Here is a 26,215-nt window from a genome sequence, read left to right as displayed (position 1 = left end):
CATACACATGGTTAGCAGATGTTAATGCAAGTGTAGCGAAATGCTTGTTCCGACAATGCAGTAATAACCAACGAGTAATCTAACCTAACGATTCCACAACTACTACCTTATACACACAAGTGTAAAGGGATAAAGAATATGTACATAAAGATATATGAAATAGTGATGGTACAGAACGGCATAGGCAAGATGCAGTAGATGGTATCGAGTACAGTATATACATATGGGATGAGTAATCTAGGGTACGTAAACATAAAAGTGGCTAGTGATACATTTTTCATCAATTTCCATCAATTTCCATTATTAAAGTGGGCTGGAGTTGAGTCAGTATGTTGGCAGCAGCCACTCAATGTTAGTGGTGGCTGTTTAACAGTCTGATGGCCTTGAGATATAAGCTGTTTTTCAGTCTCTCGGTCCCTGCTTTGATACACCTGTACTGACCTCGCTTTCTGGATGATAGCGGGGTGAACAGGCAGTGGCTCGGGTGGTTGTTGTCTTTGATGATCTTTATGGCCTTCCTGTGACATCGGGTGGTGTAGGTGTCCTGGAGGGCAGGTAGTTTGCCCCCAGTGATGCGTTGTGCAGACCTCACTACGCTCTGGAGAGCCTTACGGTTGTGGACGGAGCAGTTGCCGTACCAGGCGGTGATACAGACCGAATCAAGGCGGTTGGTCACATTTATCAATGAGGTTGTAACTAGTCTGTGAAAATCAATAATGACACCAACACGTGTGATGTTTTGAGCGGAGAGCACCAAAAATTGGGGGCATGTTAGGTAAACAAAGATACAGCATTCTGAATGATGCTGCATCTGGAGAGGAACAGATTAAATCAAGGTACTCCATGCAAATGGGATGCTCAGAGAGGCGCAACGGGTAAACACTTTCACAGTGCTGGATATGATGAGATGCTTATTCTTAATCTCCTAGTAACACCCCAACATTAAACAAAGCAGGCACAGTTCATTTTGGGTGATTACAGAGCAATGAGATTGTGAGAAAATCCTCCAAATGCATCAGTAAACTAGGCGCTCAAATTTAAGGTCACAATGTGGACCCCATTTACTGATCCTGCTACTTTTCTCTCTAAATAATCCATTGTGCAAAGTAAATATTGTGGCACTTGTTTCCAGATGGAATACCACAACAACAACAACAAGGTAACTCAGAACAAACAGGGCTACCATCAGTCCCGAAACAAGGTAACTCAGAACAAACAGGCTACCATCAGTCCGAACAAGGTAACTCAGAACAAACAGGCTACCATCAGTCCTGAACAAGGTAACTCAGAACAACAGGCTCCATCAGTCCTGAAACAAGGTAAACTCAGAACAAACAGGCTACCATCAGTACTGAAACAGGTAACTCAGAACAAACAGGCTACCATCAGTCTGAAACAAGGTAACTCAGAACACAACAGGCTACCATCAGTCCTGAAACAGGTAGACTCAGAACAAACAGGGCTACCATCAGTACTGAAACAAGTAACTCAGAACAAAACAGGCTACCATCAGTACTGAAACAAGGGTAACTCAGAACAAAACAGGCTACCATCAGTTCTGAAACAAGGTAACTCAGAACAAACAGGCTACCATCAGTCCTGAAACAAGGTAACTTCAGAACAAACAGGCTACATCAGTCCTGAAAACAAGGTAATCAGAACAAACAGGCTACCATCAGTCCTGAAACAAGGTAACTCAGAAAACAGGCTACCATCAGTTCCTGAAAAAGGTAACTCAGAACAAACAGGCTACCATCAGTCCTGAAACAAGGTAACTCAGAAAAACAGGCTACCATCAGTCCTGAAACAAGGTAACTCAGAACAAACAGGCTACCATCAGTCCTGAAACAAGGTAACTCAGAACAAACAGGCTACCATCAGTCCTGAAAACAAGGTAACTCAGAACAAACAGGCTACCATCAGTCCTGAAACAAGGTAACTCAGAACAACAGGCTACCATCAGTCCTGAAACAAGGTAACTCAAGTGATTAAAAAAAGATACAGTACAAGGTTTATGGTTTTATATTTTTGAAAGTAAAAACATTTAATAAAACGGACCTGGTGGTGACATAAATTGTACTAAAAGCTACAATTGATCACTAGGCTACTTTCTCTGAATTCAAAGCATTGTCAAAAAATAAAACATACAAAAAAGGAACCCTTCCATTACATTAATCATAATGAATAATGTGTCATTATCAGTAAACCATCAGCCTGACATCGGACTGACATCGGACTGACATCGGACTGACATCGGACTGACATCGGACTGACATCGGACTGACATCGGACTGACATTGGACTGACATTGGACTGACATCGGCATGGCTGGGTTATTGGATGTGGTTCAACTCTATTCACAGTCTCTTTGAGGTTTCCTACATGTTCATGGAGCAGTCAAATACTGAACATCCATCTTAGGTAAAAATACAGAGATACAAATGATCATTGTAATAGATGAAAGACACTGAGACACAAATAAAACACAGAACTCTCTGTCAAAACACCTGTAGCAGTACTGTTTCAATGACCAACCAGTGACATGGGTAGATAGATGAAAGAATGTTGATAATACTCAGCGCTGATCTGAAGTCTAAACACACCAGCACTGACCTTTTCACTTAATTATACATTATAATTAGTGTGATTATGTGTGAGCTCCCAGCCTATATTTCCTCCCAATCAAAGGAACTGCACTAGTGCAAGCAACATTAATAAGTCATTGAGTTGTGGACAAGAGATGAAAAGGTAACTGGTCTGTTTTAGTTTTTAGTTTAGTTGTTTTTTGGTGGGACTACATGATCACAGTATTTGAATATTTTGCAAATATACTGTACACACACACATTCACATACACATATAGACATGTGGTTAGCATGTACTGTAGTAAGACAGAGATGCAAAATTAARAACAATTAAGCTTCTGTACCCCACAGTCAGCAGTTCTTCCACTAAGCTGCCATGCAGAAGTCACCTTCACAGATTAAACAGGCTTCATCACAATGGGCTCAGGATCATCAATCTACATTTGGTCTATTTAAAAAATAATAAGCCATAATGACGCACACAAACTAGTTAGTACCAGTCATTCCATTCTAGCCCATTTAATGGTTGTCGCTTAGCCAGAATAAGATGCATTTTACATGATTGAATATGACTTTCGGTTTAATTACATTTGCTTTAATTGTTCAGTATGTTTGTTTGTGCAGTAGAGTGCTGTTTAATAGCAAACATCATATGAGATACTGTATTACTATCCTTTTGCTCAGACCACTGACATCTAGCCAGGCTACCCAACCACATCGCTCCGGCCAAGCGCTATGCCTAGTAGCATTTCTTCTCCACGTAGCGATAGATAAAGCAGGGGCATTAAATTCAGTATGAGTCATCAGGCTAACTGACATCACCCTGGGGGTCACACAACACATAGCAACCAGCCTGCCTCTGAATATTACACCCTGTATCTTAAAATATTAGATATTGATTGAAAATGAAATTTGATGGAAGTCCAACTTTTGATTCTTACCTTGTAAAGTAAGGGCGCTTGTCCAAGTTTTAATAGCGCAATTTGGTTGGTGACATTCATTGTAGTTCTGGCTCTTCTCATGTCCTCCAAACCTCCATACTGCACATCCACTACTACCGCCTTAAATGGAGAAAGGAGAAAATAAATATCAGGCTACATTAAACCATTTGTACAAAAGGCAAAAATTCTGAATGGCAACTGAATCGGAAATAATAGGTGCAAACATTTTGCAAATGGCATCCACAATCACACCTGTGGCAGGGTTTGGAAGGCACAATAATGACTAATGAATGTCTGTCTGTGTGCTGGAGCAGCCAGACTGAAAGTTAAAGAAAAGTCGTGGAGTTGAGCGAGGAGTCACAGCAGCGATGCTATTTCTGAGTGGGACTCTCCTGCTGCATTACCTGGGCCCAATTCATTTTTCATGTGGCCTGGGGGCAAATGAAATGCGATGCCGGTAAGCAGAGTACATCTCGTTTGCATGAGGAGAACAGGGGAGTGGGAGATTTATCATCCTTGTCAGCATTTGCATCATAAAAGCGCTCCGTTAAACTCTACGGAACAGACACCAAATTGAAATACAGAGAGATTTCTAGTCTGACTGAGATTCTCTTTTTTCTTTCCAGAGGTAATGAAATTAACGATGTTGCTTGCCGCACTGAGCGTATTTCTTCTGTACACCAGATGAATTCTTCCCTGTTCACTATTCATCTGGCCTATGTGGTGGATGAGGGAGGCAATGTTTGTTTCTCCATCAGCCTGATTGAAAGTAGCAAAAATCCCCCAATAATGAACTATTATCATGTTGAGGAGTTAAATTGCCACCTCAATCAGGGGCTGTTATTATGCCTCAGACAGAGAGGGTGGCAACATGTCCTGCTTGAATGAGGAGCATATTCAATTCCCTCTCAATGAAATGTAAATTTAACACATCTACTGTAACATAATCATACCAGAATGAGAGCCATGCATCACATGCAACAGTAGATCATTACAAACATTATAAACACTGGGATTGTTTACTAAAAATCACCCACCTCCACAAACACACAKTGCATTAATCAGCATGTCCCAGTATATGAGCTTGGTGTAGTAAAAATTCATAAGGCACTCTGTTGAGGCTTAGATGGGGGTGGACAGGGAGACTGGAAGGGGTAATCATACACCACTGGTCCAGAGAGGTATTGCTGAATTAGTAAGAATATCTATTCCCCTTGGTGCATGTCTTTGTTTGGTCTGGGTCCAGCAGGAGACATCCTGGCACAGGCTCATGTATTTAAAAAGCTATTATGTGGAGTTAACAATCAGAGCCAGAAGAGGCAGTATGCCTTCTTTTCTCTACCCTGCTCTGCTCTGGCTGCTCCTCACTCAGAGTTAAAACACTGCAGTTCTCCAGAGCCAGCTTGACAGAAACAATGGCTGAATTAAATGTCTCTGTGTCTATATGAAATTAGATTTTCTTGCTATCAAATATTAACACAAGATAACTTACAGAAAGTGTAATGAGGCAAGGCCATGCATTCATTTTTAAATAGGTACTGTCATACTATTTCCTTCTGAGGAGCAAATCTCAAATCAATGGAAATCACCACTAAAAAGAGACAGCGAGATGAAAGATCATGATATAAAGTAAGTCTCAATGTCCGTAATTTTTACGATACCTTATTTACATAAGTATTCAGACCCTTTGCTATGAGACTTAAAATTGAGCTCAGGTGCATCCTGTTTCCATTGATCATCCTTGAGATGTTTCTACAACTTGATTGGAGTTCACCTGTGGTAAATTCAATTGATTGGACATGATTTGGAAAGGCACACACCGGTCTATATGAGGTCCCACACTTGACAGTGCATGTCAGAGCAAAAACCAAGCCATGAGGTCAAAGGAATTGTCCGTAGAGCTCCGAGACAAGGATTTGCAGCATTGAAGGTCCTCAAGAACATAGTGGCCTCCATCATTCTTAAATGGAAGAAGTTTGGAACCACCAAGACTCTATCTAGAGCTGGCCACCTGGCCAAACTGAGTAATCGGGGGAGAAGGGCCTTGGTCAGGGAGGTGACCAAGAACCCGATGGTCACTCTGACAGAGGTCCAAAGTTCCTTTGTGGAGGTGGGAGAACCTTCCAAAAGGYCAACCATTTCTGTAGCACTCCACGAATCAGGCCTTTATGGTAGAGTGGCCAAATGGAAGCCACTCTTCAGTAAATGGAAGAAGCCACTCCTCAGTAAAAGGCACACAAAAACCCGCTTGGAGCTTCCCAAAAGGCACCTAAAGTGATATTTATGTTTTTGTTTTATACATTTTCAAAAAAGTCTAAAAACATGTTTATGCTTTTTCATTATGGGGTAATGTGTGTAGATTGATGAGGGGGAAAAATAAAAAATAAATTTTAGAATAAGGCTGTAACGTAGCAACATTTTGAAAAAGTCAAGGGGCACTGTAGTTTATTGATGTGTTGCATGGCTCAAACAATGATAATTCATTCTTCAAACAGAGCCTGATTACCCTGAGGAGGATCCCCGTCTGACCACTGAAGATGTACAGCTCTACCAAGCTAAAATGGTCTTGTTATACTCCATGTTTGTCACGCCTCCTCCCGATCTCCACCAGGCTGCCCTGTATTACGCACTCCTGCCACCATCATTACGCACACCTGCCTTCCCTCATCACGCGCATCAGCGATATTGGACTCACCTGGACTCAATCACCTGTTTATTACCTCCCTATATTTGTCAGTTCCCCTGCTCTGTTCTCCGCTGCTGCATTGATTGTCGTCTGTCTTTGTGTTTCCCAGTTATGACACTGTTCCTGTCCTGTTGCATGTCCGTTCCAAATGAAATGTCAACTCCCCGTACCTGCTTCTCTTCTGCAGCGTCGTTCCTTACAATGCTGTTGTTGTTGATGATGTTGTTTTCTTCCAGCCTACCTTCCTTCGCTATATTGTTCCAGAGTCATTTTCATTGTAAAGTTGGAGATGATTTGACAAGGCAGTAAAGTACAGTTGGATGACGAAGATAAAGAGAGAATTACATATTTTCTCTGTATGAGAGAAAGATAATGATAGTCACTGCCCAGCTTTAAATAGGACTTTTACCAAATGAACCCCACAAACTCATAAAACAGAATATATTTCTATGCCATTAGTAAAAGACTGAGTGTGGAACAGCATGATCTTTGAGATTAACTTCCTAATGTTCGCTCTTTAAAAATGTATAGCTGCGCAGTGAATTTGATCTCCATTGCCACTTGAACTTCTATTTCTCTCTATACATCCTCTGATGGCTGGCTTGTGTTAAGGTGGGCTTTTAATGCATGCATATTTCATATATGTTCAATTAGGTTACAACTGTCAGTATGTTTTCCCAGCAAGAGGGGGTGAGTTTTTTACTCTCTCTCTCTCTCTCTCTCTGTGATCCTGAGAATGGGGAGTGGACTAATGAGAATTGCTCACTGACCTCTCCGTCACAGCGACAGGCTCAGAGATGACAGATCCCATGGAGCCTCAGCCCAGCACATTACTATGGAGTCCCCAGGCCTTTCATCCATCAAACCAGCCATATTTGTTTTTCTAAACTGACGTTTAGATATTGCAAATGCCATTTAATTCAAGGCAGCACACTGAACAGTGCATGGAACCAGGCCTGTGATGGATGGCTTTGACTCCTGTTTTGGGGAGACAGATGCAGAGGACTAGGCTTGGAGTATACTTTGCATTCAGACTTTGTATTCTCCAACTGTTCTCCTGTACCTTTAGCCCACTCAGCCCTCAAGGGGATAACAGCCATTTCCTTCAGACACTCTCTCTCTGTGTTCCCCTGGAGACAGAAAGCATAACCTCTAAAAATAGCCCTGCTATATTTCTTATGTCTGCAAGTGTGTGGACAGACTTGCATAATCACTTGGATTAACCTTCAATCTCAAGGATGCATTTGCGCCTGTGTCTTGTAAATATACTGACTGTAGCCAGCAGTGCTCTCATATTCCTGCAGGGAGGGGATGTTTATTGTGACTCATAAAATTGGACTGTGATTTTGATATACCTGAACTGGGAACCAACTTTAACATTTACGTCTTGACCTTTCGCTGTGGCCTTTTGGGTGATCACCGCTGTGAGGGAGAAGCAGGGATGCGAAACAAAGCTAACTGGAGCCAGCCAGGTAGAGAGCAGGGCTGCTGCTACCATTCAAGTCAGGAAAATCACACACACAGATGGTGACAATAGTTGGAGGTGGAGAACCAGGAGATGACTGGGGAACATAGCATTAACCAGCCTGGGGTTAGTGCATTCTGCTGTCCATGCAGAGAATGAGACAGGGTGCGTGTGCTGTACCTCTAGACTGCCCGTGGCAGAGTAGGCAGCGTAGGAGAAGTGTTGGTCTGCCGTGGGGTTGTTGTTGTGGTTCCTGGGGTCACACTGAGCCCCGCTGGGCAGGAAACACTCGTGGCTGGCCCGGTCCACAATTCTGCTGGAGGAGGGGCCAGGCAGGCTGAGGAGGACGCTGTAATTGGACAGCTGGACGTCTGTCAAACCCAGGTCTGTCCACTGTTGGTACAGGTGCTCAGCCCTGGCCTCCTCGTTGTCGTCTGATATGCTAATGAAAGGCCTGATGGGAGACAGAGAAAGAAATGTAGTTATGAATGTCTATTTACTACTGTGTGTGGCAGGAKTCCTGGCAGATGCTTTGGAAACAGACTTACCAAAGCAATTACACATTATCAATTTGGCTAATTAACAAATAGTTTATTTTAGTTATTGTTCACACTACCGGTGTTCAGAATATCTGTGACAGAATGAAGTCTACTTTTTTCCATGATATATTTTGAGGACAGTCTTGGTAAATTGGTCTTAACCCAAAAGCGTCTACAGGTCTTAACCCAAATGGTCTTAATCCAAAGCGTCAACATAAATGTCATAATTTCAACAACAACAAAAGTAATTTGTCAAGCAACTAGTTACCAACAAATTTTTGGGACAGACAGCATCTCTCAATCATTACCAATTTCAGGTAAACAATTGGTGGTGCTTTTAAGCTAAAATGTGTTTGCGCTTTTAGGGTTAAAATCTGAATAATGACTGAACAGAAAATGTTCTGAACAAATGGATGCACTAATAAAACTGTGAAAAAACTGTGAACACATTACCAACAGATGGTTAAACATGTAAAGTGATGATAAAGGTACTCTTCTAGCAGTTTTCAACACTATGATATGATGTATCTACCATACTAAGTAATGCATCTAAAATGGCATGCATAATTACTATGAATACAATACAATGTAATATATTTTTATAACTATACATATAATTGATCATGCCAAAATTATGTCAAAGCAGGTAACTGAGCCAAACAGCATTTAATTTAAATTCAAGGAATACTGATGTATGCTATCCTCTAAATCATGACTGATTCAATGTGTTCATGTTCATCTCATCTCATCTCTCTCTCCTCATCCAAGATGGCATAGCAGTCAGACGTCCTTTTGTCCTCGTCTTGTCCCGTATATATATATATTTACACCTTTCTTTGCATATCTTTTATATATTTTATTTTCCAAAAACTCAACTTCAAAACGCTTTCCTGCAACCCGCCTCACCAATTACAAAAAAAAAGTATTATTTACCTCAAATCTGAAAATCCACAATAGAAGCTAGCCAGAAGCTAACCTGAAGCTAGCCAGAAGCTAACCTGAAGCTACCCAGAAGCTAGCCAGTTTACTGGCTAACGTTAGTATTTCAGCTAACCACGGTCTGTGGTCATCAGCTATTCCTTTAGCTCGTTAATCTATCGCCACTTTTGTACAACGCGACTCAGACCAGAACATACCGGACCTATTTTTTCCATATCCCCGGATTTCAACCGCAAGCTCTGGACATTTACACCTTGATTTCGCAGCTAGCTAGCTGCTACCCGTGTGTCTATTGGCTTACGTCGATCCCGGAGAAAACATCAATTATTCCGGAGCTAGCCAGCTGAAGAGTTCCATCAGCCACTCCTGGGCTACAATCACCTATCCGGACCCGTTTTACTGCCAATGCGGAGCCCCACCGGGCCTTCACGACTGACTACCGACGTTATCTGCCCGAGGGAGTTATCCAACTGGCACCTCCGTCGCGACGTAACCTGAACGTTCATCTGGGGCCCGCTAATCGTTAGCTGTTTTATCGGCTGCTATCTGAATAAGTCTATCGGACAATTTTTTCTTGGGTCACTATAACTATATCTATTTTGCCAATTGGATTGATCTCCTCTACCACACGGAACCCCACTAATCTACAGACGGAAACGCACGAGGCGGCTAAAAACAGACCTCCATCCTATGCTAGCTTGCTACCGATAGCCCGGCTAGCTGTCTGAATCGCCGTGACCCCAACCAACCTCTACTCACTGGACCCTTACGATCACTCGACTAAACATGCCTCTCCTTAATGTCAATATGCCTTGTCCATTGCTGTTCTGGTTAGTGTTTATTGGCTTATTTCACTGTAGAGCCTCTAGCCCTGCTCACTATACCTTATCCAACCTTTCAGTTCCACCACCCACATATGCGATGACATCACCTGGTTTCAATGATGTTTCTAGAGACAATATCTCTCTCATCATCACTCAATACCTAGGTTTACCTACACAGTATTCACACCCTACCATACATTTGTCTGTACATTATTCCTTGAAGCTATTTTATCGCGCCCAGAAACGTCCTTTTACTCTCTGTTCTAGACGTTCTAGACGACCAATTCTCATAGCTTTTAGCCGTACCCTTATCCTACTCCTCCTCTGTTCCTCTGGTGATGTAGAAGTGAATCCAGGCCCTGCAGTYCCTAGCTCCACTRCTATTCCCCAGGCGCTCTCTTTTGATGACTTCTGTAACCGTAATAGCCTTGGTTTCATGCATGTTAACATTAGAAGCCTCCTCCCTAAGTTTTGTTTTTGTTCCTGCTTTTAGCACACTCTGCCAACCGGATGTTTTAGCCGTGTCTGAATCCTGGCTTAGGAAGATAACCAAAAATTCTGACATTTTCAACCCTAACTACAACATTTTCAGACAAGATAGAAAACCAAAGGGGGGCGTGTTGCAATCTACTGCAAAGATAGCCTGCAGAGTTCTGTCCTACTTACAGGTCTGTCCCAAACAATTTGAACTTCTACTTTTAAAAATACACCTCTCTAAAAACAAGTCTCTCACCGTTGCCCGCCTGCTATAGACCAGCCTCTGCCCCCAGCTGTGCTCTGGACACCATATGTGAACTGATTGCCCCCCATCTATCTTCAGAGCTCGTGCTGCTAGGCGACCTAAACTGGAATGCTTAACACCCCAGCCATCCTACAATCTAAGCTTGATGCCCTCAATCTCACACAAATTATAAATGAACCTACCAGGTACCACCCCAAAGCCGTAAACACGGGCACCCTCATAGATATCATCCTAACCAACTTGCCCTCTAAATACACCTCTGCTGTTTTCAACCAAGATCTCAGCGATCACTGCCTCATTGCCTGCATCCGTAATGGGTCGCGGTCAAACGACCTCCACTCATCACTGTCAAACGCTCCCTGAAACACTTCAGCGAGCAGGCCTTTCCAATCGACCTGGCCGGGGTATCCTGGAAGGATATTGATCTCATCCCGTCAGTAGAGGATGCCTGGTTATTTTTTTTAAATGCCTTCCTCACCATCTTAAATAAGCATGCCCCATTCAAGAAATTTAGAACCAGGAACAGATATAGCCCTTGGTTCTCTCCAGACCTGACTGCCCTTAACCAACACAAAACATCCTATGGCGTTCTGCATTAGCATCGAACAGCCCCCCGTGATATGCAACTTTTCAGGGAAGCTAGAAACCAATATATACAGGCAGTTAGAAAAGCCAAGGCTAGCTTTTTCAAGCAGAAATTTGCTTCCTGCAACACAAACCCCAAAAAGTTCTGGGACACTGTAAAGTCCATGGAGAATAAGAACATCTCCTCCCAGCTGCCCACTGCACTGAAGATAGGAAACACTGTCACCACCGGACAAATCCACTATAATTGAGAATTTCAATAAGCATTTTTTCTACGGCTGGCCATGCTTTCCACCCTACCCCGGTCAACAGCACTGCACCCCCCACAGCTACTCGCCACAAGCCTTCCACATTTCTCCTTTCTCCCAAATCCAGTCAGCTGATGTTCTGAAAGAGCTGCAAAATCTGGACCCCTACAAATCAGCCGGGCTAGATAATCTGGACCCTTTCTTTCTAAAATTATCTGCTGAAATTGTTGCATCTCCAATCCAAAGTTAAATCTAGAATTGGCTTCCTAATCCACAACAAAGCATCCTTCACTCATGCTGCCAAACATACCCTTGTAAAACTGACCATCCTACCAATCCTCGACTTCGGTGATGTCATTTACAAAATAGCCTCCAATACCCTACTCAATAAATTGGATGCAGTCTATCACAGTGCCATCCGTTTTGTCACCAAAGCCCCATATACTACCCCACTGCGACCTGTACACTCTCGTTGGCTGGCCCTCGCTTCATACTCGTCGCCAAACCCACTGGCTCCAGGTCATCTACAAGACCCTGCTAGGTAAAGTCCCCCTTACTCAGCTCGCTTGTCACCATAGCAGCACCCCACCTGTAGCACGCGCTCCAGCAGGTATATATCTCTGGTCACCCCTTTGGCCGCCTCTCCTTCCAGTTCTCTGCTGCAATGACTGGAACGAACTACAAAAAATCTCTGAAACTGGAAACACTTATCTCCCTCACTAGCTTTAAGCACCAGCTGTCGCAGCAGTCATAGATTACTGCACCTGTACATTAGCCCATTCATATATTTAGCCCAAACAAACTACCCTCTTCCTATGGTTCGTTTCATACGGTTAGGTATGGATTTGTACATGTTGAGCAGCGTCATGTTGTTTGCATTCCAGCCACATATAATATATGGTCAACTACTTTGGGTAACTGTGCTTGGAGAACATGTAAATCTTCACACTCAGCATAATTATAAGCAGTAAACAACCGAGTTCTGGCGGAGGCGTGTTTAGCTTGGCTATGATAGGGATAGAGTAATTGTTCACACCTAATCGAGCCACCGAATAGGTCACTTTGTATCGCATATGGCCCTTTACCATCCCTTATCTCACCTCACTTGACCCATTGTATTAGACCTTATTTTCTACACTAGTATTATTGACTGTATGTTTGTTTTACTCCATGTGTAACTCTGTGTTGTTGTATGTGTCGAACTGCTTTGCTTTATTCTTGGCCAGGTCGCAATTGTAAATGAGAACGTGTTCTCAACTTACCTACCTGGTTAAATAAAGGTGAAATAAATAAAAATCTACCAAAAGACACAATACCATGATGCCAAATAACAGAAATAAAAGACTGAAGCAGAATTTATTTTTCTTTAAATAAAAGCAAAACGTTTTACCCAGACCTCTTATTAACTTGTGATTTTAGTCTGAGTTTTGAACTTTTTTACAAGGAGACATTCACTTTAACCACCCAGTGTTGGTTATATTAGAAATAAATAATTATTTCCAGTTCCAAGACAATGAATGAAAAAATGGAAGAACAACACATTGACAACCTTTTTAACAAGAAGGGTAAACCTGAAATGGGTAAATACATAACTTTATCTGTTTGGTAGATAAGGTTCTGAGGACATTATTTAATGTCCCCATCAAATATAGACATCTAATGGAGTCTGCATAAAAGTCTGTTTATTTGAAAACTGAAACCCATCTCACGTCTTAAAGGACAAAAGAGACTGGCTAAAAGGACAATTCTCTTAACCATAGTAATCATGTTGTGTTTTACTGATCCCATTAAAGGTAAGAAGTACCAGAGCATTACACTGAAACTAGTTCTGTGTCATTGAATATAAAGACATTACAATTATACGCAATATTTGGTAAGACATTTCCAAACAATATCTTTTGTTTTGACCTTATGTCATAATCAGGAGTGACACATCAAAATAACTTAGACAGAAAGACCTCCTGTTCCTGACCCTAGGAAAGGGAACGTTTAGGAGGAAAACAGTCCTAAATAAACCAGTTAGTCATGAACAGATCTCTGAACACCGTGAAAATGACATTCACTACCTGGCCTGGAAGATGACTGATCAACAGTCAAACACCACCAGGGATTCAAGACTGCTGTCTGTCTCTCCGACATTTGAAACATTGTTTCAATATTCAAATGCGATCTCCAACTGTCCCATAGTAATGAACGTATAGGAGTCGGACATCGGGACGAGAGAGAGGCAGGCAGCGTTTCTCAGCCAGTCGAAATCATGAATTAGCTGGCATAATTTTTATGGATATATACAAAGTGTATGTAAATTGAAAAAGGTACAACTAAATGAAGTTCAGCTAGTTTGTAGTCTTTCCAGCTTCAGTTTGAAGTTGTGTTAGCTGTGTTGATGGCTAGCTCCTCTGAACAACAGTGTCCTGACGAGAGAGCACATTTTCTATGCCAGGCGATAACGTGCCTCATTAGCTCATTGTTATGGATGTATGCAAATAAATGTCACTAGAAAACACCTTAAACAAATGCAAATGCAGCTACTGTTGTTATTCTGTCTGTTTAACGTGACGGTAAGTTAGCCGTAGTTGGCTAGCTAGCAACAAGGGGTAGAAACGCTGCCAGCCATTATGGCAATGGAACATTTKGAACGAACGACTGGGTCGCGTCCATAGATACATGAACAACAAGACTGAACAACTGGGTCACGTCTCTGGGAACCGAACCAATAGAAAGAACAACCAGCTGGCTTGGGTAGCAACACTAGATTTGTTTTCGGGCTGTATCTTGTGGAAGGTTGAAATAGTATGAATAAATTCATTAAAATAATTTTTTTCAATGAAAATATATTAATCATTACTTGAATATTTTGGTAACCCATTGTATAAAAGAGATAATGCCCTCGAAGCCAGTGTTTGGAGGATATATTGGCATGGATTGCCGGCCCTCGACGAACAACACCCGTGCCAATATATCCTCCAAACACCGGCTTCCTGGGCATTATCACTGAATTAGAATGGCCCCAAATACATGCTATTACACCTGGTCTGGATGAGCTCTGAATGATACCGTACGTTGGATAATAGATAAGTGTCCCTAAATTGAGATCGCAACGGTGGACTAAATGAGAGAATATCCTTCAGCAGAAATTGTCATCAGTGTCTCCACCATGCGTTTTCTCCAAAATGTCAATTTTGGACCCTCAACATTCCACTTTCTCTGAATCCTGAACATGTTGGCCACTAAACACAAAGATGAAACTCCTGAAACAATCCAAAAGAATACCTAGGTTTGGATATGGACCTCCCTTACATTCTGCTGCCATAAATGGGTAGCAGTTCCAATTGAATTCCAATTCCCAATAATCATGACAAAACAGCTCAACTGGGAGATATATATGGAATGAAAGCCTCGCAGCAGTTATGGTTAAGAACGAGTCATTCAGACATCACTATTAAGTGGAGGATTCCACATCTTTGTACACCACTACCTGGCCTGGGTCACTCTCCTAGAACAGTGATAGTTACAGACAATTTGGGAGGAGAGTTGGGATAAGTAGGATACCTGATGTCATCACACACAGCACCACTTGAGACAACATGATTCACAGGACTGGGGCCCAAGTCCCACACCACAGGGTGCCACTCAACAGCTTGGTTGGCTGACTGAAGCCTCCTCACAGCCGGCGAAGAGAGCTGGGATTCTGACACACACAAACGCACTGGCTGCTGCTCCTGGCGATGGTCGAGACGCACTCGGCCCGCAGACCAGAAGATGGCAGTGAGCTCTGTTTGGGCCATCTGTTAGGGAGACTGTTTTAGATATCACACCATGTACTTCCGGCCATACATAGACCCTGCAGACTAGGACCTACACTAAACATTCTCCCCAACATCTTACTCTACTTTAGAGTCAGTGCGGGTTGTTGAGTTGTCACTTGGGGTTGTTAATCCTACAAAATTCACTACTTCCCTACACAAATATTGTAACGAGTTATGGGAAAATAAAAGCTTCTGTTTGTGTGGGATTGTATTTGGACGATCTCTATTGGAGGCATTTTTATCCTCCCAGACRACTATTTTAGTAAAAAAATACCCAAAATAAGACCTGGCTCCTGGCTCACAGTTATGACCATTTTGCTCTCCTAATTAAATGCATCTGAGTGACAGGGATTGACAGCTGGTGGATCTGTGTCTGTGGTAGATATGGTCACCGGGGGTATCTGGGGTACTGTCGACCAGGGCCTGGCCAATTGATAGCAACTATCTTTGTGGCTGTTGAACTGTGGCAGAATGCTATTATGGATGATAATGCTGGCAGGACCGGCCCCTGCTCTTTAAAAAAGTGCTATAGCTCCCTGCCGCTCTACATCTGGGTCCCAAGAGAGGCTTCACTGTTGAAGCGCTGACAAAGGAAAAGATTGAAGATATCCCTACCTGAACGGCTATACCTACCTGTGTTTCAGCGCAGTGTCTGACTCCTCTGTATTTCACCTTAAGATGAGGTGACTGACCGTACTGCATATTAAAATGCTAGACCAGTGGTCACCAACTGGTCGATCTCCAATGCATTCCTAGTCAATCACCAAACATTTATGTAAAAAAAACAACGATAAAGCCTTATGTTCCTTTTCACAAAGTTTTTGTCCCGTTTCCCACTTGATTCAGCAGCCCTAGCGCCAGGAAGGCAAAGTGTTCCCATTTTTAACCATTTAATGTGTCTGAAGGTAAAACTCTGCCTACCCGGCATGCCCAGAGAGCAAATCAAGTGCACCTATAGGCCTACCACTGGCCAATCAGATAGCTCAGATCACTGTGTCTGCAGTTTCCTCGAGCGCACAGCAAAGTTGCTACTGTGAAATTTCCGAACTTTCAAAACCGTTACTAGAGAGAAACTGTCAATGAAATACAATGAAGAGCTGCTGTTTTTATGAGTAAGTTCATGTTTAAGTTATTATTCAGCACTTCACTGTCAACACTTTTATAAGCCATAAAACGTGCTTCTCCCTACTTCCACTCACGCTACAACCAACATTGCAGCTGCAATGAATGAGTAGCAAATTGTATCGATAAGCTTGCGTTGTTATTATTAACTGTCACGATTGTTGAAATGAGTGGACCAAGGCGCAGCGTGCTCTGAGTTCCACATCTTTATTTTTGTGAAACTTCAAACAAAACCAACAACGACCGTGCAGTACTGAGGTGCCACATGCACTGACTCAAAACAAGATCCCATAAAAAAAACAGTGGGGAAARGGCTGCCTATATATGATCCCCAATCAGAGACAACGATAAACAGCTGCCCCTGATTGGGAACCATACCATACCAGGCCAACATAGACATAAAACAACCTAGATAACCCACCTTAGTCACACCCTGACCTAACCAACATAGAGAATAAAAGGCTCTCTATGGTCAGGGCGTGACAGTACCCCCCCAAAGGTACGGACTCCGGCCGCAAAACCTGACTCTATAGGGGAGGGTCCGGGTGGGCATCTAGCGTCGGTGGCGGCTCCGGTGCGGGGCGAAGTACCCACTCAGACCACGGGTCCGGCCATGGAGCCGGGTAGAACGCCGTGCCCGGACTGGGCGTCGGCGCAGAGAAAGGCTCCTGCCCTGGAGCGGGACTGGACGCCGTGCCTGGACCGGGCATCGGCACAGAGGAAGGCTCCTGCCATGGAGCGGGACTGGACGTCGTGCTCGGACTGGGCATCGGCGCAGAGGAAGGTTCCTGCCCTGGAGCTGAAGGTTCCGGACCGTGGACCGTCGCAGGAGGTTCTGGATCGTGCACCGCCGCAGGAGGTTCCGGACCGTGCACCGTCGCAGGAGGTTCCGGACTGTGGACCGTCGCAGGAGGTTGTGGACCGTCGCAGGAGGTTCCGGACCGTGGACCGTCTTAGGAGGTTCTGGACCGTGGACCGTCTCAGGAGGTTCCGGACTGTGAAACGTGGCCGGAAGCTCTGGACTGGGGACCGTCACTGAAGCTCTGGACTGGGGACCGTCGCCTGAAGCTCTGGACTGGGGAACGTCGCCTGAAGCTCTGGACTGGGGACCGTCGCCTGACGCTCTGGACTGGGGCCGTCGCCTGACGCTCTGGACTGGGGACCGTCGCGCTGACGCTCTGGCTGGGGACCGTCGCTGACGCTCTGGACTGGGGAGGCGCACTGGAGGCCTGATGCGTGGGGCCGGCACAGGTGGCACCGGACTGGTGGCACGCACTTCAGGATGAGTGCTGGGAGCAGGCACAGGACGTACCTGACTGGAAGGCGCACTTGAGGGAGAGTGCGAGGAGCAGGCACAGGACGTACCGGACTGGGGCCACGCACTTCAGAGAGCGTGCGAGGAGGAGGCACAGGCGTACCGGACTGGGGACACGCCCTTCAGGCAGAGTGCGAGGAGGAGGCACAGGACGTACTGGGCTGTGGAGGCGCACTTGGGAGAGTGCGTCGTAGAGCTGGCACAGATGGTGCCGGAACGATGACACACTCCGCACGGTGAGTGCGGGAGCTAGCACAGGACGTACTGGCTGTGGAGGCACACTGGAGACCTGGTGCATAGAACCGGCACAAATTGTACCGGAACAATGACAAACTTTGCACGGCGAGTGCGGAGAGCTGGCACAGGGCGTACTGGGCTGTGTATGCGCGCTGGAGACCTGGTTCGTAGAACCGGCACAACTTGTACCGAAACGGTGACACACATTCAGGGCGAGTGCGTGGAGGAACCACAGGCTTACCGGACTGGGGAGGCGCCCTGGAGGCCAGAAGCGTGAAACTGGTGGCAGATGACACCGGGACTGGTGTCACGCCCTCAGCACGCCCGCTCTGCAGCACTCTCATCGCCACCACTCTCTCCGGAAATCTTTCGTACAGGTTCCTCCTTCGACTCCTGACGGGTCTCTGCTCATTCCTCGGCTCCGCCGACCACCCTGTGTGCTCCCCGCCCAAAATGTTATGCTGTCTTTTGGTTACCTCTGGTTGGCCGCGAACCCCGCGTCGTCGCTGTTTTCCTTCTCTACTTGCGTCTCCCGCCAATCCTGTCCTGCCAGGATTTCCTCCCAAGTCCAGGATCCTCCTTCCGCATCCAGGAACTCCTCCCAGGTCCAGGATACTCTCTCCTCCTGGGCACGCTGCTTGGTCCTGTTATGGTGGGATCTTCTGTCACGATTGTTGAAATGAGTGGACCAAGGCGCAGCGTGCTCTGAGTTCCACATCTTTATTTTTGTGAAACTTCAAACAAAACAAGAAACCAACAATGACCGTGCAGTACTGAGGTGCCACATGCACTGACTCAAAACAAGATCCCACAAAAAAACAGTGGGGAAATGGCTGCCTATATGTGATCCCCAATCAGAGACAACGATAAACAGCTGCCTCTGATTGGGACCATACCAGGCCAACATAGACATAAAACAACCTAGATAACCCACCCTAGTCACACCCTGACCTAACCAACATAAAGAATAAAAGGCTCTCTATGGTCAGGGCGTGACATTAACGGCTTGTGTCTTTTTAAATATTGAGGAATAATTCACTTTCTCTGTTTATAGGAGTAACAACATGAATTGGTGCATTAGGCAGAAATAATGCAGTGTGACAAAAGTTTTGCCATGAGCTGGAAGACTGTGTGCCTTTTTTGGTCAATCTCAGCGGTGGGACAGTGAGAGGCAGCCTCTCCGCTGCTCTCTCCCTCCCTSCCCTCAGACAGACCATCAGTCCAGTAAAATAAAATAAAAAAGCAAATGTTTATGCTCACTAAGCTGTTCCTCACAAGTAATACAACAACATTTTGAGAGCTTGAGACTAAGGTTCTGTCTGCATTTTTGTCCAAATTTAGTTATTGACATAGCCGTGTTCTATTTAATGTTCTCTACATATATAGTAATCTAAATGCCCAATTCATGTTATAAAGTTAAAAAGAATACAATATTGCTGACACTATTCAAACTAATGAGGGTTCGGAACTTTAAAGCCAATTATCTCAGAATCATCTTTTTGCAGATAGAACCTTACAGTTCCAAGCTCTTGAAATGATATATTATCAGTGTGATCATATACCGCACATTTTGAAATATAATTTCAAAGTGGTCTGAGAAGAACAACATTGGCAGGTAAATTCAAACATAGCCAATATGCAGTGATAATGTATTAGACCTATAGCCTACTGCAAAAACCTCATTGCTAAAGAACTGTTTTTAATAGGTTCATGTTGCATAGGCTTACATTTTTTAAGTCATGTTTAAAAAATATCTGAGCGGTAGATCTTGGCTTGCATTTTGACACAGACAGTGATCTTGACTCAGAAAAGATTGGTGACCACCTTGCTAGACAATTCCTCCAGCATAGTTGCTGTTAGTTTGCCATAATTGGATATTGTCTAGTTACAAGAAGTGGTATGCCCGTACTTAGGGGATAATGAGAATAAGGTAACAGAAAGGTTATTATCTGTTATTATCATAATTTCAAATCATCCACAGACGCTGATGTCAAAGCCTGTCAGAGGGAAACAAAAGACTGCTCCTAAACTCCAGTTGAACCTTTAAGAAGCAGGATGAAGGTGAGCATTTGTCTTTCAGCACGCAGCCCCAAAGATAAGCTCCTGACATATCGCACACATCTGCATGGGTAATGTAGAACAATGCTTAAGCGTCTCTGTGATCACATCCTGCAGCTGGAAGTGGATCCATCCAACCTGAGAGGAGGTGACACCACTGTGTTTAGTGAGATGGAGATGGGTGTGCCAGACAGCTCCTTCGTACAAAGGGAACATCCATATTTGGCGATAAAAACCATCGGTTCAGGTGTAGAACTACAGTGTCTGTTTCCTATGTTCTGGAACATGCGACATACAATATTACTCTTACCTAATTAAAGGGCTGACATAATGCATATTTTGATGCACATTTCATCGACTACAACTATTGTTCAATGTGTTTGTTTTCATGTGAATATGGCTGTGCTTGATCACAGGGAACAGAATCACCGTGAAATATGTGGCCTGTTTTTATGTACATATGCATCAAAATAAGTGGTTGTAGAGCATGTATTGTAAATCAAATACATGCATCATTAACTACTGTGCTGCATTGCATTGCATATTTCGCACACCAATAAAATCCCTTTCCATTGCTGTACCCTGCTTTACCATAATATGGTATAATATGCTATAATTAATGTCTATGTGTAGTGTTTTGGTGTGCATGTCACCATTTCAGTGTCAGTGTTCCTAACAAACATTTAGGCCTATCGGCACAAAATGTTTTATATTAAAGTGTGCCCAAGTTGCTGAGACGTGCACCAATAATAGCATTTTAGAAACACAGCTAGGAACAAGGAAAAACAAAATCTGTTTTTGCTGTGAACGTCTCTTCCACTGATGTGCCAGTGTTTTTGTCAGAGGGAGAATATCTTATCTCCAATCCAGGAAGTTATCCACAGTTTCTATTCATTTGGAGTAGCTCAGTGAGCCGGGGGAGCACAGGGAAGAGGAACAGAGGTAGATTCTAAAGATAAAGTAAGACAACCTACTCTTGGTGAGAGATAAGCCTTAGAAACTATTGCAAACCCTTACAAACTAAAACCTCACATGAGCACACAGTACACAGCACACCAAAGTAACACATGTATAATATGCTTACAGTGTATTCGGAAAGTATTCATACCCCTTGACTTTTTCCACATGTTGTTACGTTACAGACTTATTCTAAAATTGATTAAATACACATTTTTCCTTATCAATCTACACACAATACCCCACAATGATGAAGCAAAAACAATTGTTTTGTCTGCAGCATTGAAGGTCCCCAAGAACACAGTGGCCTCCATCATTCTTAAATGGAAGAAGTTTGGAACCACCAAGACTCTTCCTAGAGCTGGCCGCCTGGCCAATCTGAGCAACCGGGGGAGAAGGGCCTTGGTAAGGGAGGTGACCAAGAACCCAATGGTGACTCTGACAGAGCTCCAGAGTTCCTCTGTGGAGATGGGAGAAACTTCCAGAAGGACAACAATCTCTGCAGAACTCCACCAATCAGGCCTTTATGGTAGAGTGYCCAGACAGAAGCCACTCCTCAGTAAAAGGCACATGACAGCCTGCTTGGAGTTTTCCAAAAGGCACCTAAAGGACTCTCAGACCATGAGAAACAAGATTCTCTGGTCTGATGAAAGCAAGATTGAATTCTTTGGTCTGAATGCTAAGTGTCACGTCTGGAGGAAACCTGTCACCATCCCTACGGTGAAGCATGGTGGTTGGCAGCATCATGCTGTGGGGATGTTATTCAGTGGCAGGGACTGGGAGACTAGTTAGGATGGAGGGAAAGATAAACGGAGCAATGTACAGAGAGATCCTTGATGAAAACCTGCCCCAGAGCGCTCAGAACCTCAGACTGGGGCGAAGGTTCACCAGCCAACAGGAAAACGACCCTAAGAACACAGCCAAGACAACGCAGGAGTAGCTTCGGCACAAGTCTCTGAATGTCCTTGAGTGGCCCAGACAGAGCCCGGACTTGAACCCGATTGAGCATCTCTGGAGAGACCTGAAAATAGCTGTGCAGTGAAGCTCCCCATCCAACCTGACAGAGCTTGAGAGGATCTGCAGAGAAGAATGTGAGAAACTCCCCAAATACAGGTGTGCCAAGCTTGCAGCGTCATACCCAAGAAGACTCAAGGTTGTAATTGCTGCCAAAGGTGATTCAACAAAGCACTGAATAAAGGGTCTGAATACTTGGAAATGTGATATTTCAGTTGTTTATTTTTTATACATTTGAAAGCGATTCTAAAACCTGTTTTTGCTTTGTTATTATGGGGTATTGTGTGTAGGAAAAAAATGATTTAATCAATTTTAGAATAAGGCTGTAACGTAACAAAATATAGAAAAAGCCAAGGGGGTCTGAATACATTGAATATGTATGTATGTTCAAAACAAGCATGCCAACATAAAAGCATGGATGCACTCACATACTTATGCAGACTTCACGCACAGCTCACGTGTACACACACACATATCTGCCTGGTTGGATAGATATTGGACAGACATTCATCACCATAAGCAAGCAATTAAGTAAGGAGGACAAGGCCAAATTCCCTTGACATTCAATGCTGAGAAGAAGACACATCTTTGAAGATATGGCCTTGGTGACAAGCCTTCTCTTCCACCAGGCAGGAAGGAATACCTCACTCCTAGTGGACTATCTGGCTCAGGGCCACAGCCTTTGAAGCTGTGTCAGTTTGCCAATGAGATGTACCCTTCCTGTATCAACCCAACAGAGCTGCCCACTCCCCGCGGACTCTCTAGTGTCCAAAAGGCCGTCAGTAAACTGGCATCAGGACAAGCATGTCTGTGTGTGTAAGGAGGGTGCCTGCTGCCTGCTCAGGTCGCTTATCCCTGGATTACAGTAACTCCTGCCCTTTAGCCAAGCGCTGGCTCTCTCTGGCCTCTCTGTGTTTTAATCATTGGCTCTGGCTGTTAGCACAAATCCACTCCCTCACAGAAACTCCAGTGGAGGACTTAGCATTCTGCAACACACACTGCTCAATGCCTCAACCCACCGAGACTCAAAGGGGGGGGGGGGGGGGGATAAAACATGACCACAAATGCACATACAACACAAAATCATGTGGGGTTTAGGTGAATGTGTCCGGTTGAACCACTCTCAAAGCCCTACGTTGTGTTTCTTTACTCTTTCAACATAATCAGGCCGACAAGTCTGGAGGAGAGGAAGGAAGTTATTGAGAGTAACAATGTAATTCCTTTTTTCAAGGAATCAGAGAAAGCAAATCCCACCGCCCTAATTAAAATCAGAAATGGGCACCGGAATTCTGCTTGGCAGAAAGTCATCTCTGCAGGCGAATGTAATAAAAATGCAGAGAGACAGAGACAGAGAGAGACAGAGAGAGAGAGAGTGAGAGAGAGTGAAGAATCACTACATGGTGTCTCTACATGTACTCTCCTTCTTTAACTCTCATATTATGTATAAAAAAACATAAAATAAACAACCACCTGGCATTAATGGTCAATTTGGCAATTCATAAGATCATTGAAATCTGATTGTAAAAATATATGCTTTTCATCACTCATTATTTACATTTAAGTCATTTAGCAGACGCTCTTATCCAGAGCGACTTACAAATTGGAAAGTTCATACATATTCATCCTGGTCCCCCCGTGGGGAATGAACCCACAACCCTGGCGTTGCAAGCGCCATGCTCTACCAACTGAGCCACACGGGACCCTAGTTGATGAGGTGCAACTGTCCCGTAGTATAAGATGCTACCCAGTGGAGTGGTGAACCACAAACAGAGGATGAGAACCAAAGCTTGAAACCCATATTTTAACTGTCTGCGGTCAAGAGTGGTCTTTTAAAAAATTGAATTGCCAACTGCTGCCTGAATCCCGTGGGAGGGCCGCAGGCCTCTTTATGAATACATATACTGTATACTTCAAGGATTAATCACAGCTTGTTTCTGCTTCACTGCATTGACCACTGGCTTTATGATACACTATGACTAACAATACAATTTGACATTTGCACATTGTTAGACAGGCCTACTGTATGCCATGTTAACAACCATGTCTACCTAGTGATCCATGACATCAATCTTTTGATTTATGGGGCTTGACCAAAACCCCTACCACATGTCATGTGGTAACATTGCATTAATGTTCTGTGTGTGAAACTGATACATTAGGGTTAGGGTTGGACATTAGGGTTGGACAGCTTCATATCAGCACTGGGAAGGAAGGCCTGCGTTGCCTGGTAAAGAAAGAGGCCACTGCCAGATACAGAAACTCCTCTCTGCAGACAGATGAATAATCTTGGATTCAGAAGCTGTGCTTCACTTTCATATTTCTGGCACACACACCCTGTCCAAGCACACACAGAGMACTTGAATGTCACTCTGTGCGTCTGGAATTCAAAGCTGCCTGTGAGGAAGTAGCACTAGCCCTGGTCGTGGTGCTGTGTTGCGGTATGCTTCCAGACTGGCTCCTTAGCCRCAGACCTCTTTCTTTTAATCATCAGAAGCAGGACCCAGTGACCTGCCGGTACACCATGAACCCACCAACAACCAAACCCTCCACTAGCAAAGACCAACAAGGAGATCAGCTATGCAGTCAATCATTTCTAACTTTGGAACAAATCCAACATATTGTTCCTGGCAAATATCTTATCATCCAGTATTGTATTTCAACTCTCTTGACACTCATAATGGGTTTCTCCTCATTCTGTCATGAGTCCTATGTATCAGAGTGACTCTCGTTGGCACAGATACTTGGGTTTGAGAGACTGCTGCATGCTGGAGCCTAGCCAAAGGAGATGTGAAATGACTGGCGTGTAAATTGGGATTCAGACACACAGTATGTCAACGGGACATTAGCCTACAGTGGCTGTCCAGCCTGCAGCAGAAGCCCTTGTCATTGACATATAGGACACTTAATTCTTTAAATAATCAGAAAGCATATGGTGGCTGAATCAGCTATGATTGAACAGCAAGCGGCTTATTGCAATTCCCATAATCATTGTGCCATGTGTCACAGTGCAGAATACTGATAATTATGATTGATGATCAATGAAAAACAACATTTTACAGCCACCTGCTAAACCATATTCCCCACATTATTCCCCACATTATTCAAATCAGAATGAGCAAAGACTCAAACTGGTATTTTGGATATGGCTTGGAGCTACACTAGGGTGACCACATTTAAAATCCCCAAATGTGTGACAYCAGGATGATTWTGCGGGACATTCGCAGGACAGTGTAGCAAAACGTTGGCCACGTTCTACCAGTAAAACCTTCAAACTGAATCTTCATGCCAAAAAAAGGAATACCTAGGATAGGATAAAGTAATCCTTCTAACCCCCCCCCCCTTAAAAGAGTTAGATGCACTATTGTAAAGTGGTTGTTCCACTGGATATCATAAGGTGAATGCACCAATTTGTAAGTCGCTCTGGATAAGCAGTGGAGAGCACATGGTGCACAGGTGGCACGAATAACTGATATTATGATTGATGATCAATGAAAAACAACATTTTACAGCCACCTGCTAAACCATATTCCCACATTATTCCCACATTTTCAAATCAGAATGAGCAAACTGCCAAACTGGTATTTTGGATATGGCTTGGAGCTACTAGGTGTGACCACATTAAAATCCCCAAATGTGTGACACAGGATGATTTGCGGGACATTCGCAGGACAGTGTAGCAAAACGTTGGCCACGTTCTACCAGTAAAACCTTCAAACTGAATCTTCATGCCAAAAAGAAGAATACTAGGATAGGATAAAGTAATCCTTCTAACCCCCCCCCCTTAAAAGAGTTAGATGCACTATTGTAAAGTGGTTGTCCACTGGATATCATAAGGTGAATGCACCAAATTGGTAACGTCGCCCTAATCATCGAGTAAGATATTTCTCGCGGGCGTCTTCTGTCTACTGTAAGTCCATTCAAATTAGATTTTTGGCATGTCAGAATATTACAGAGATTGGTGGTTTGTTTACGACACACAAATAGAAGACAATAAGGGATGGCCCAATATATATGGATTTGAAAAAAAAAAAATTGTTAAAAACCGTTTTCCTCTTAAAAACAGGGACAAACTAGATACAGTTTTGATAGATATACTAATTAAATAAATCTTCTGATAAGAGGTTCTTGGCTAAATTTGGACTTAATTTG

At 43.8% G+C, this 26,215-nt stretch overlaps 1 protein-coding gene across 2 annotated transcripts in view; it reads right to left on the bottom strand.

The window, feature by feature from the left end:
• The window catches only part of LOC111975853 (inactive N-acetylated-alpha-linked acidic dipeptidase-like protein 2), a 310,771-nt gene that overhangs the window by 168,380 nt on the left and 116,176 nt on the right, over positions 1-26,215 (bottom strand). For both annotated transcript variants that reach the window (XM_024004505.2, XM_070447599.1), the window contains exons 3-4: positions 7,858-8,131; positions 3,527-3,646 (exon numbers count right to left, since the gene is read on the bottom strand). In XM_024004505.2, coding sequence (XP_023860273.1) covers positions 3,527-3,646; positions 7,858-8,131 — 394 coding nt within the window. The remainder of the gene's footprint in view (positions 1-3,526; positions 3,647-7,857; positions 8,132-26,215) is intronic.

Source organism: Salvelinus sp. IW2-2015, linkage group LG16, assembly GCF_002910315.2.
Source record: "Salvelinus sp. IW2-2015 linkage group LG16, ASM291031v2, whole genome shotgun sequence".
NCBI classification, from domain to species: Eukaryota; Metazoa; Chordata; class Actinopteri; order Salmoniformes; family Salmonidae; genus Salvelinus; species Salvelinus sp. IW2-2015.
This window is presented reverse-complemented; position numbering and strand designations above follow the sequence as displayed.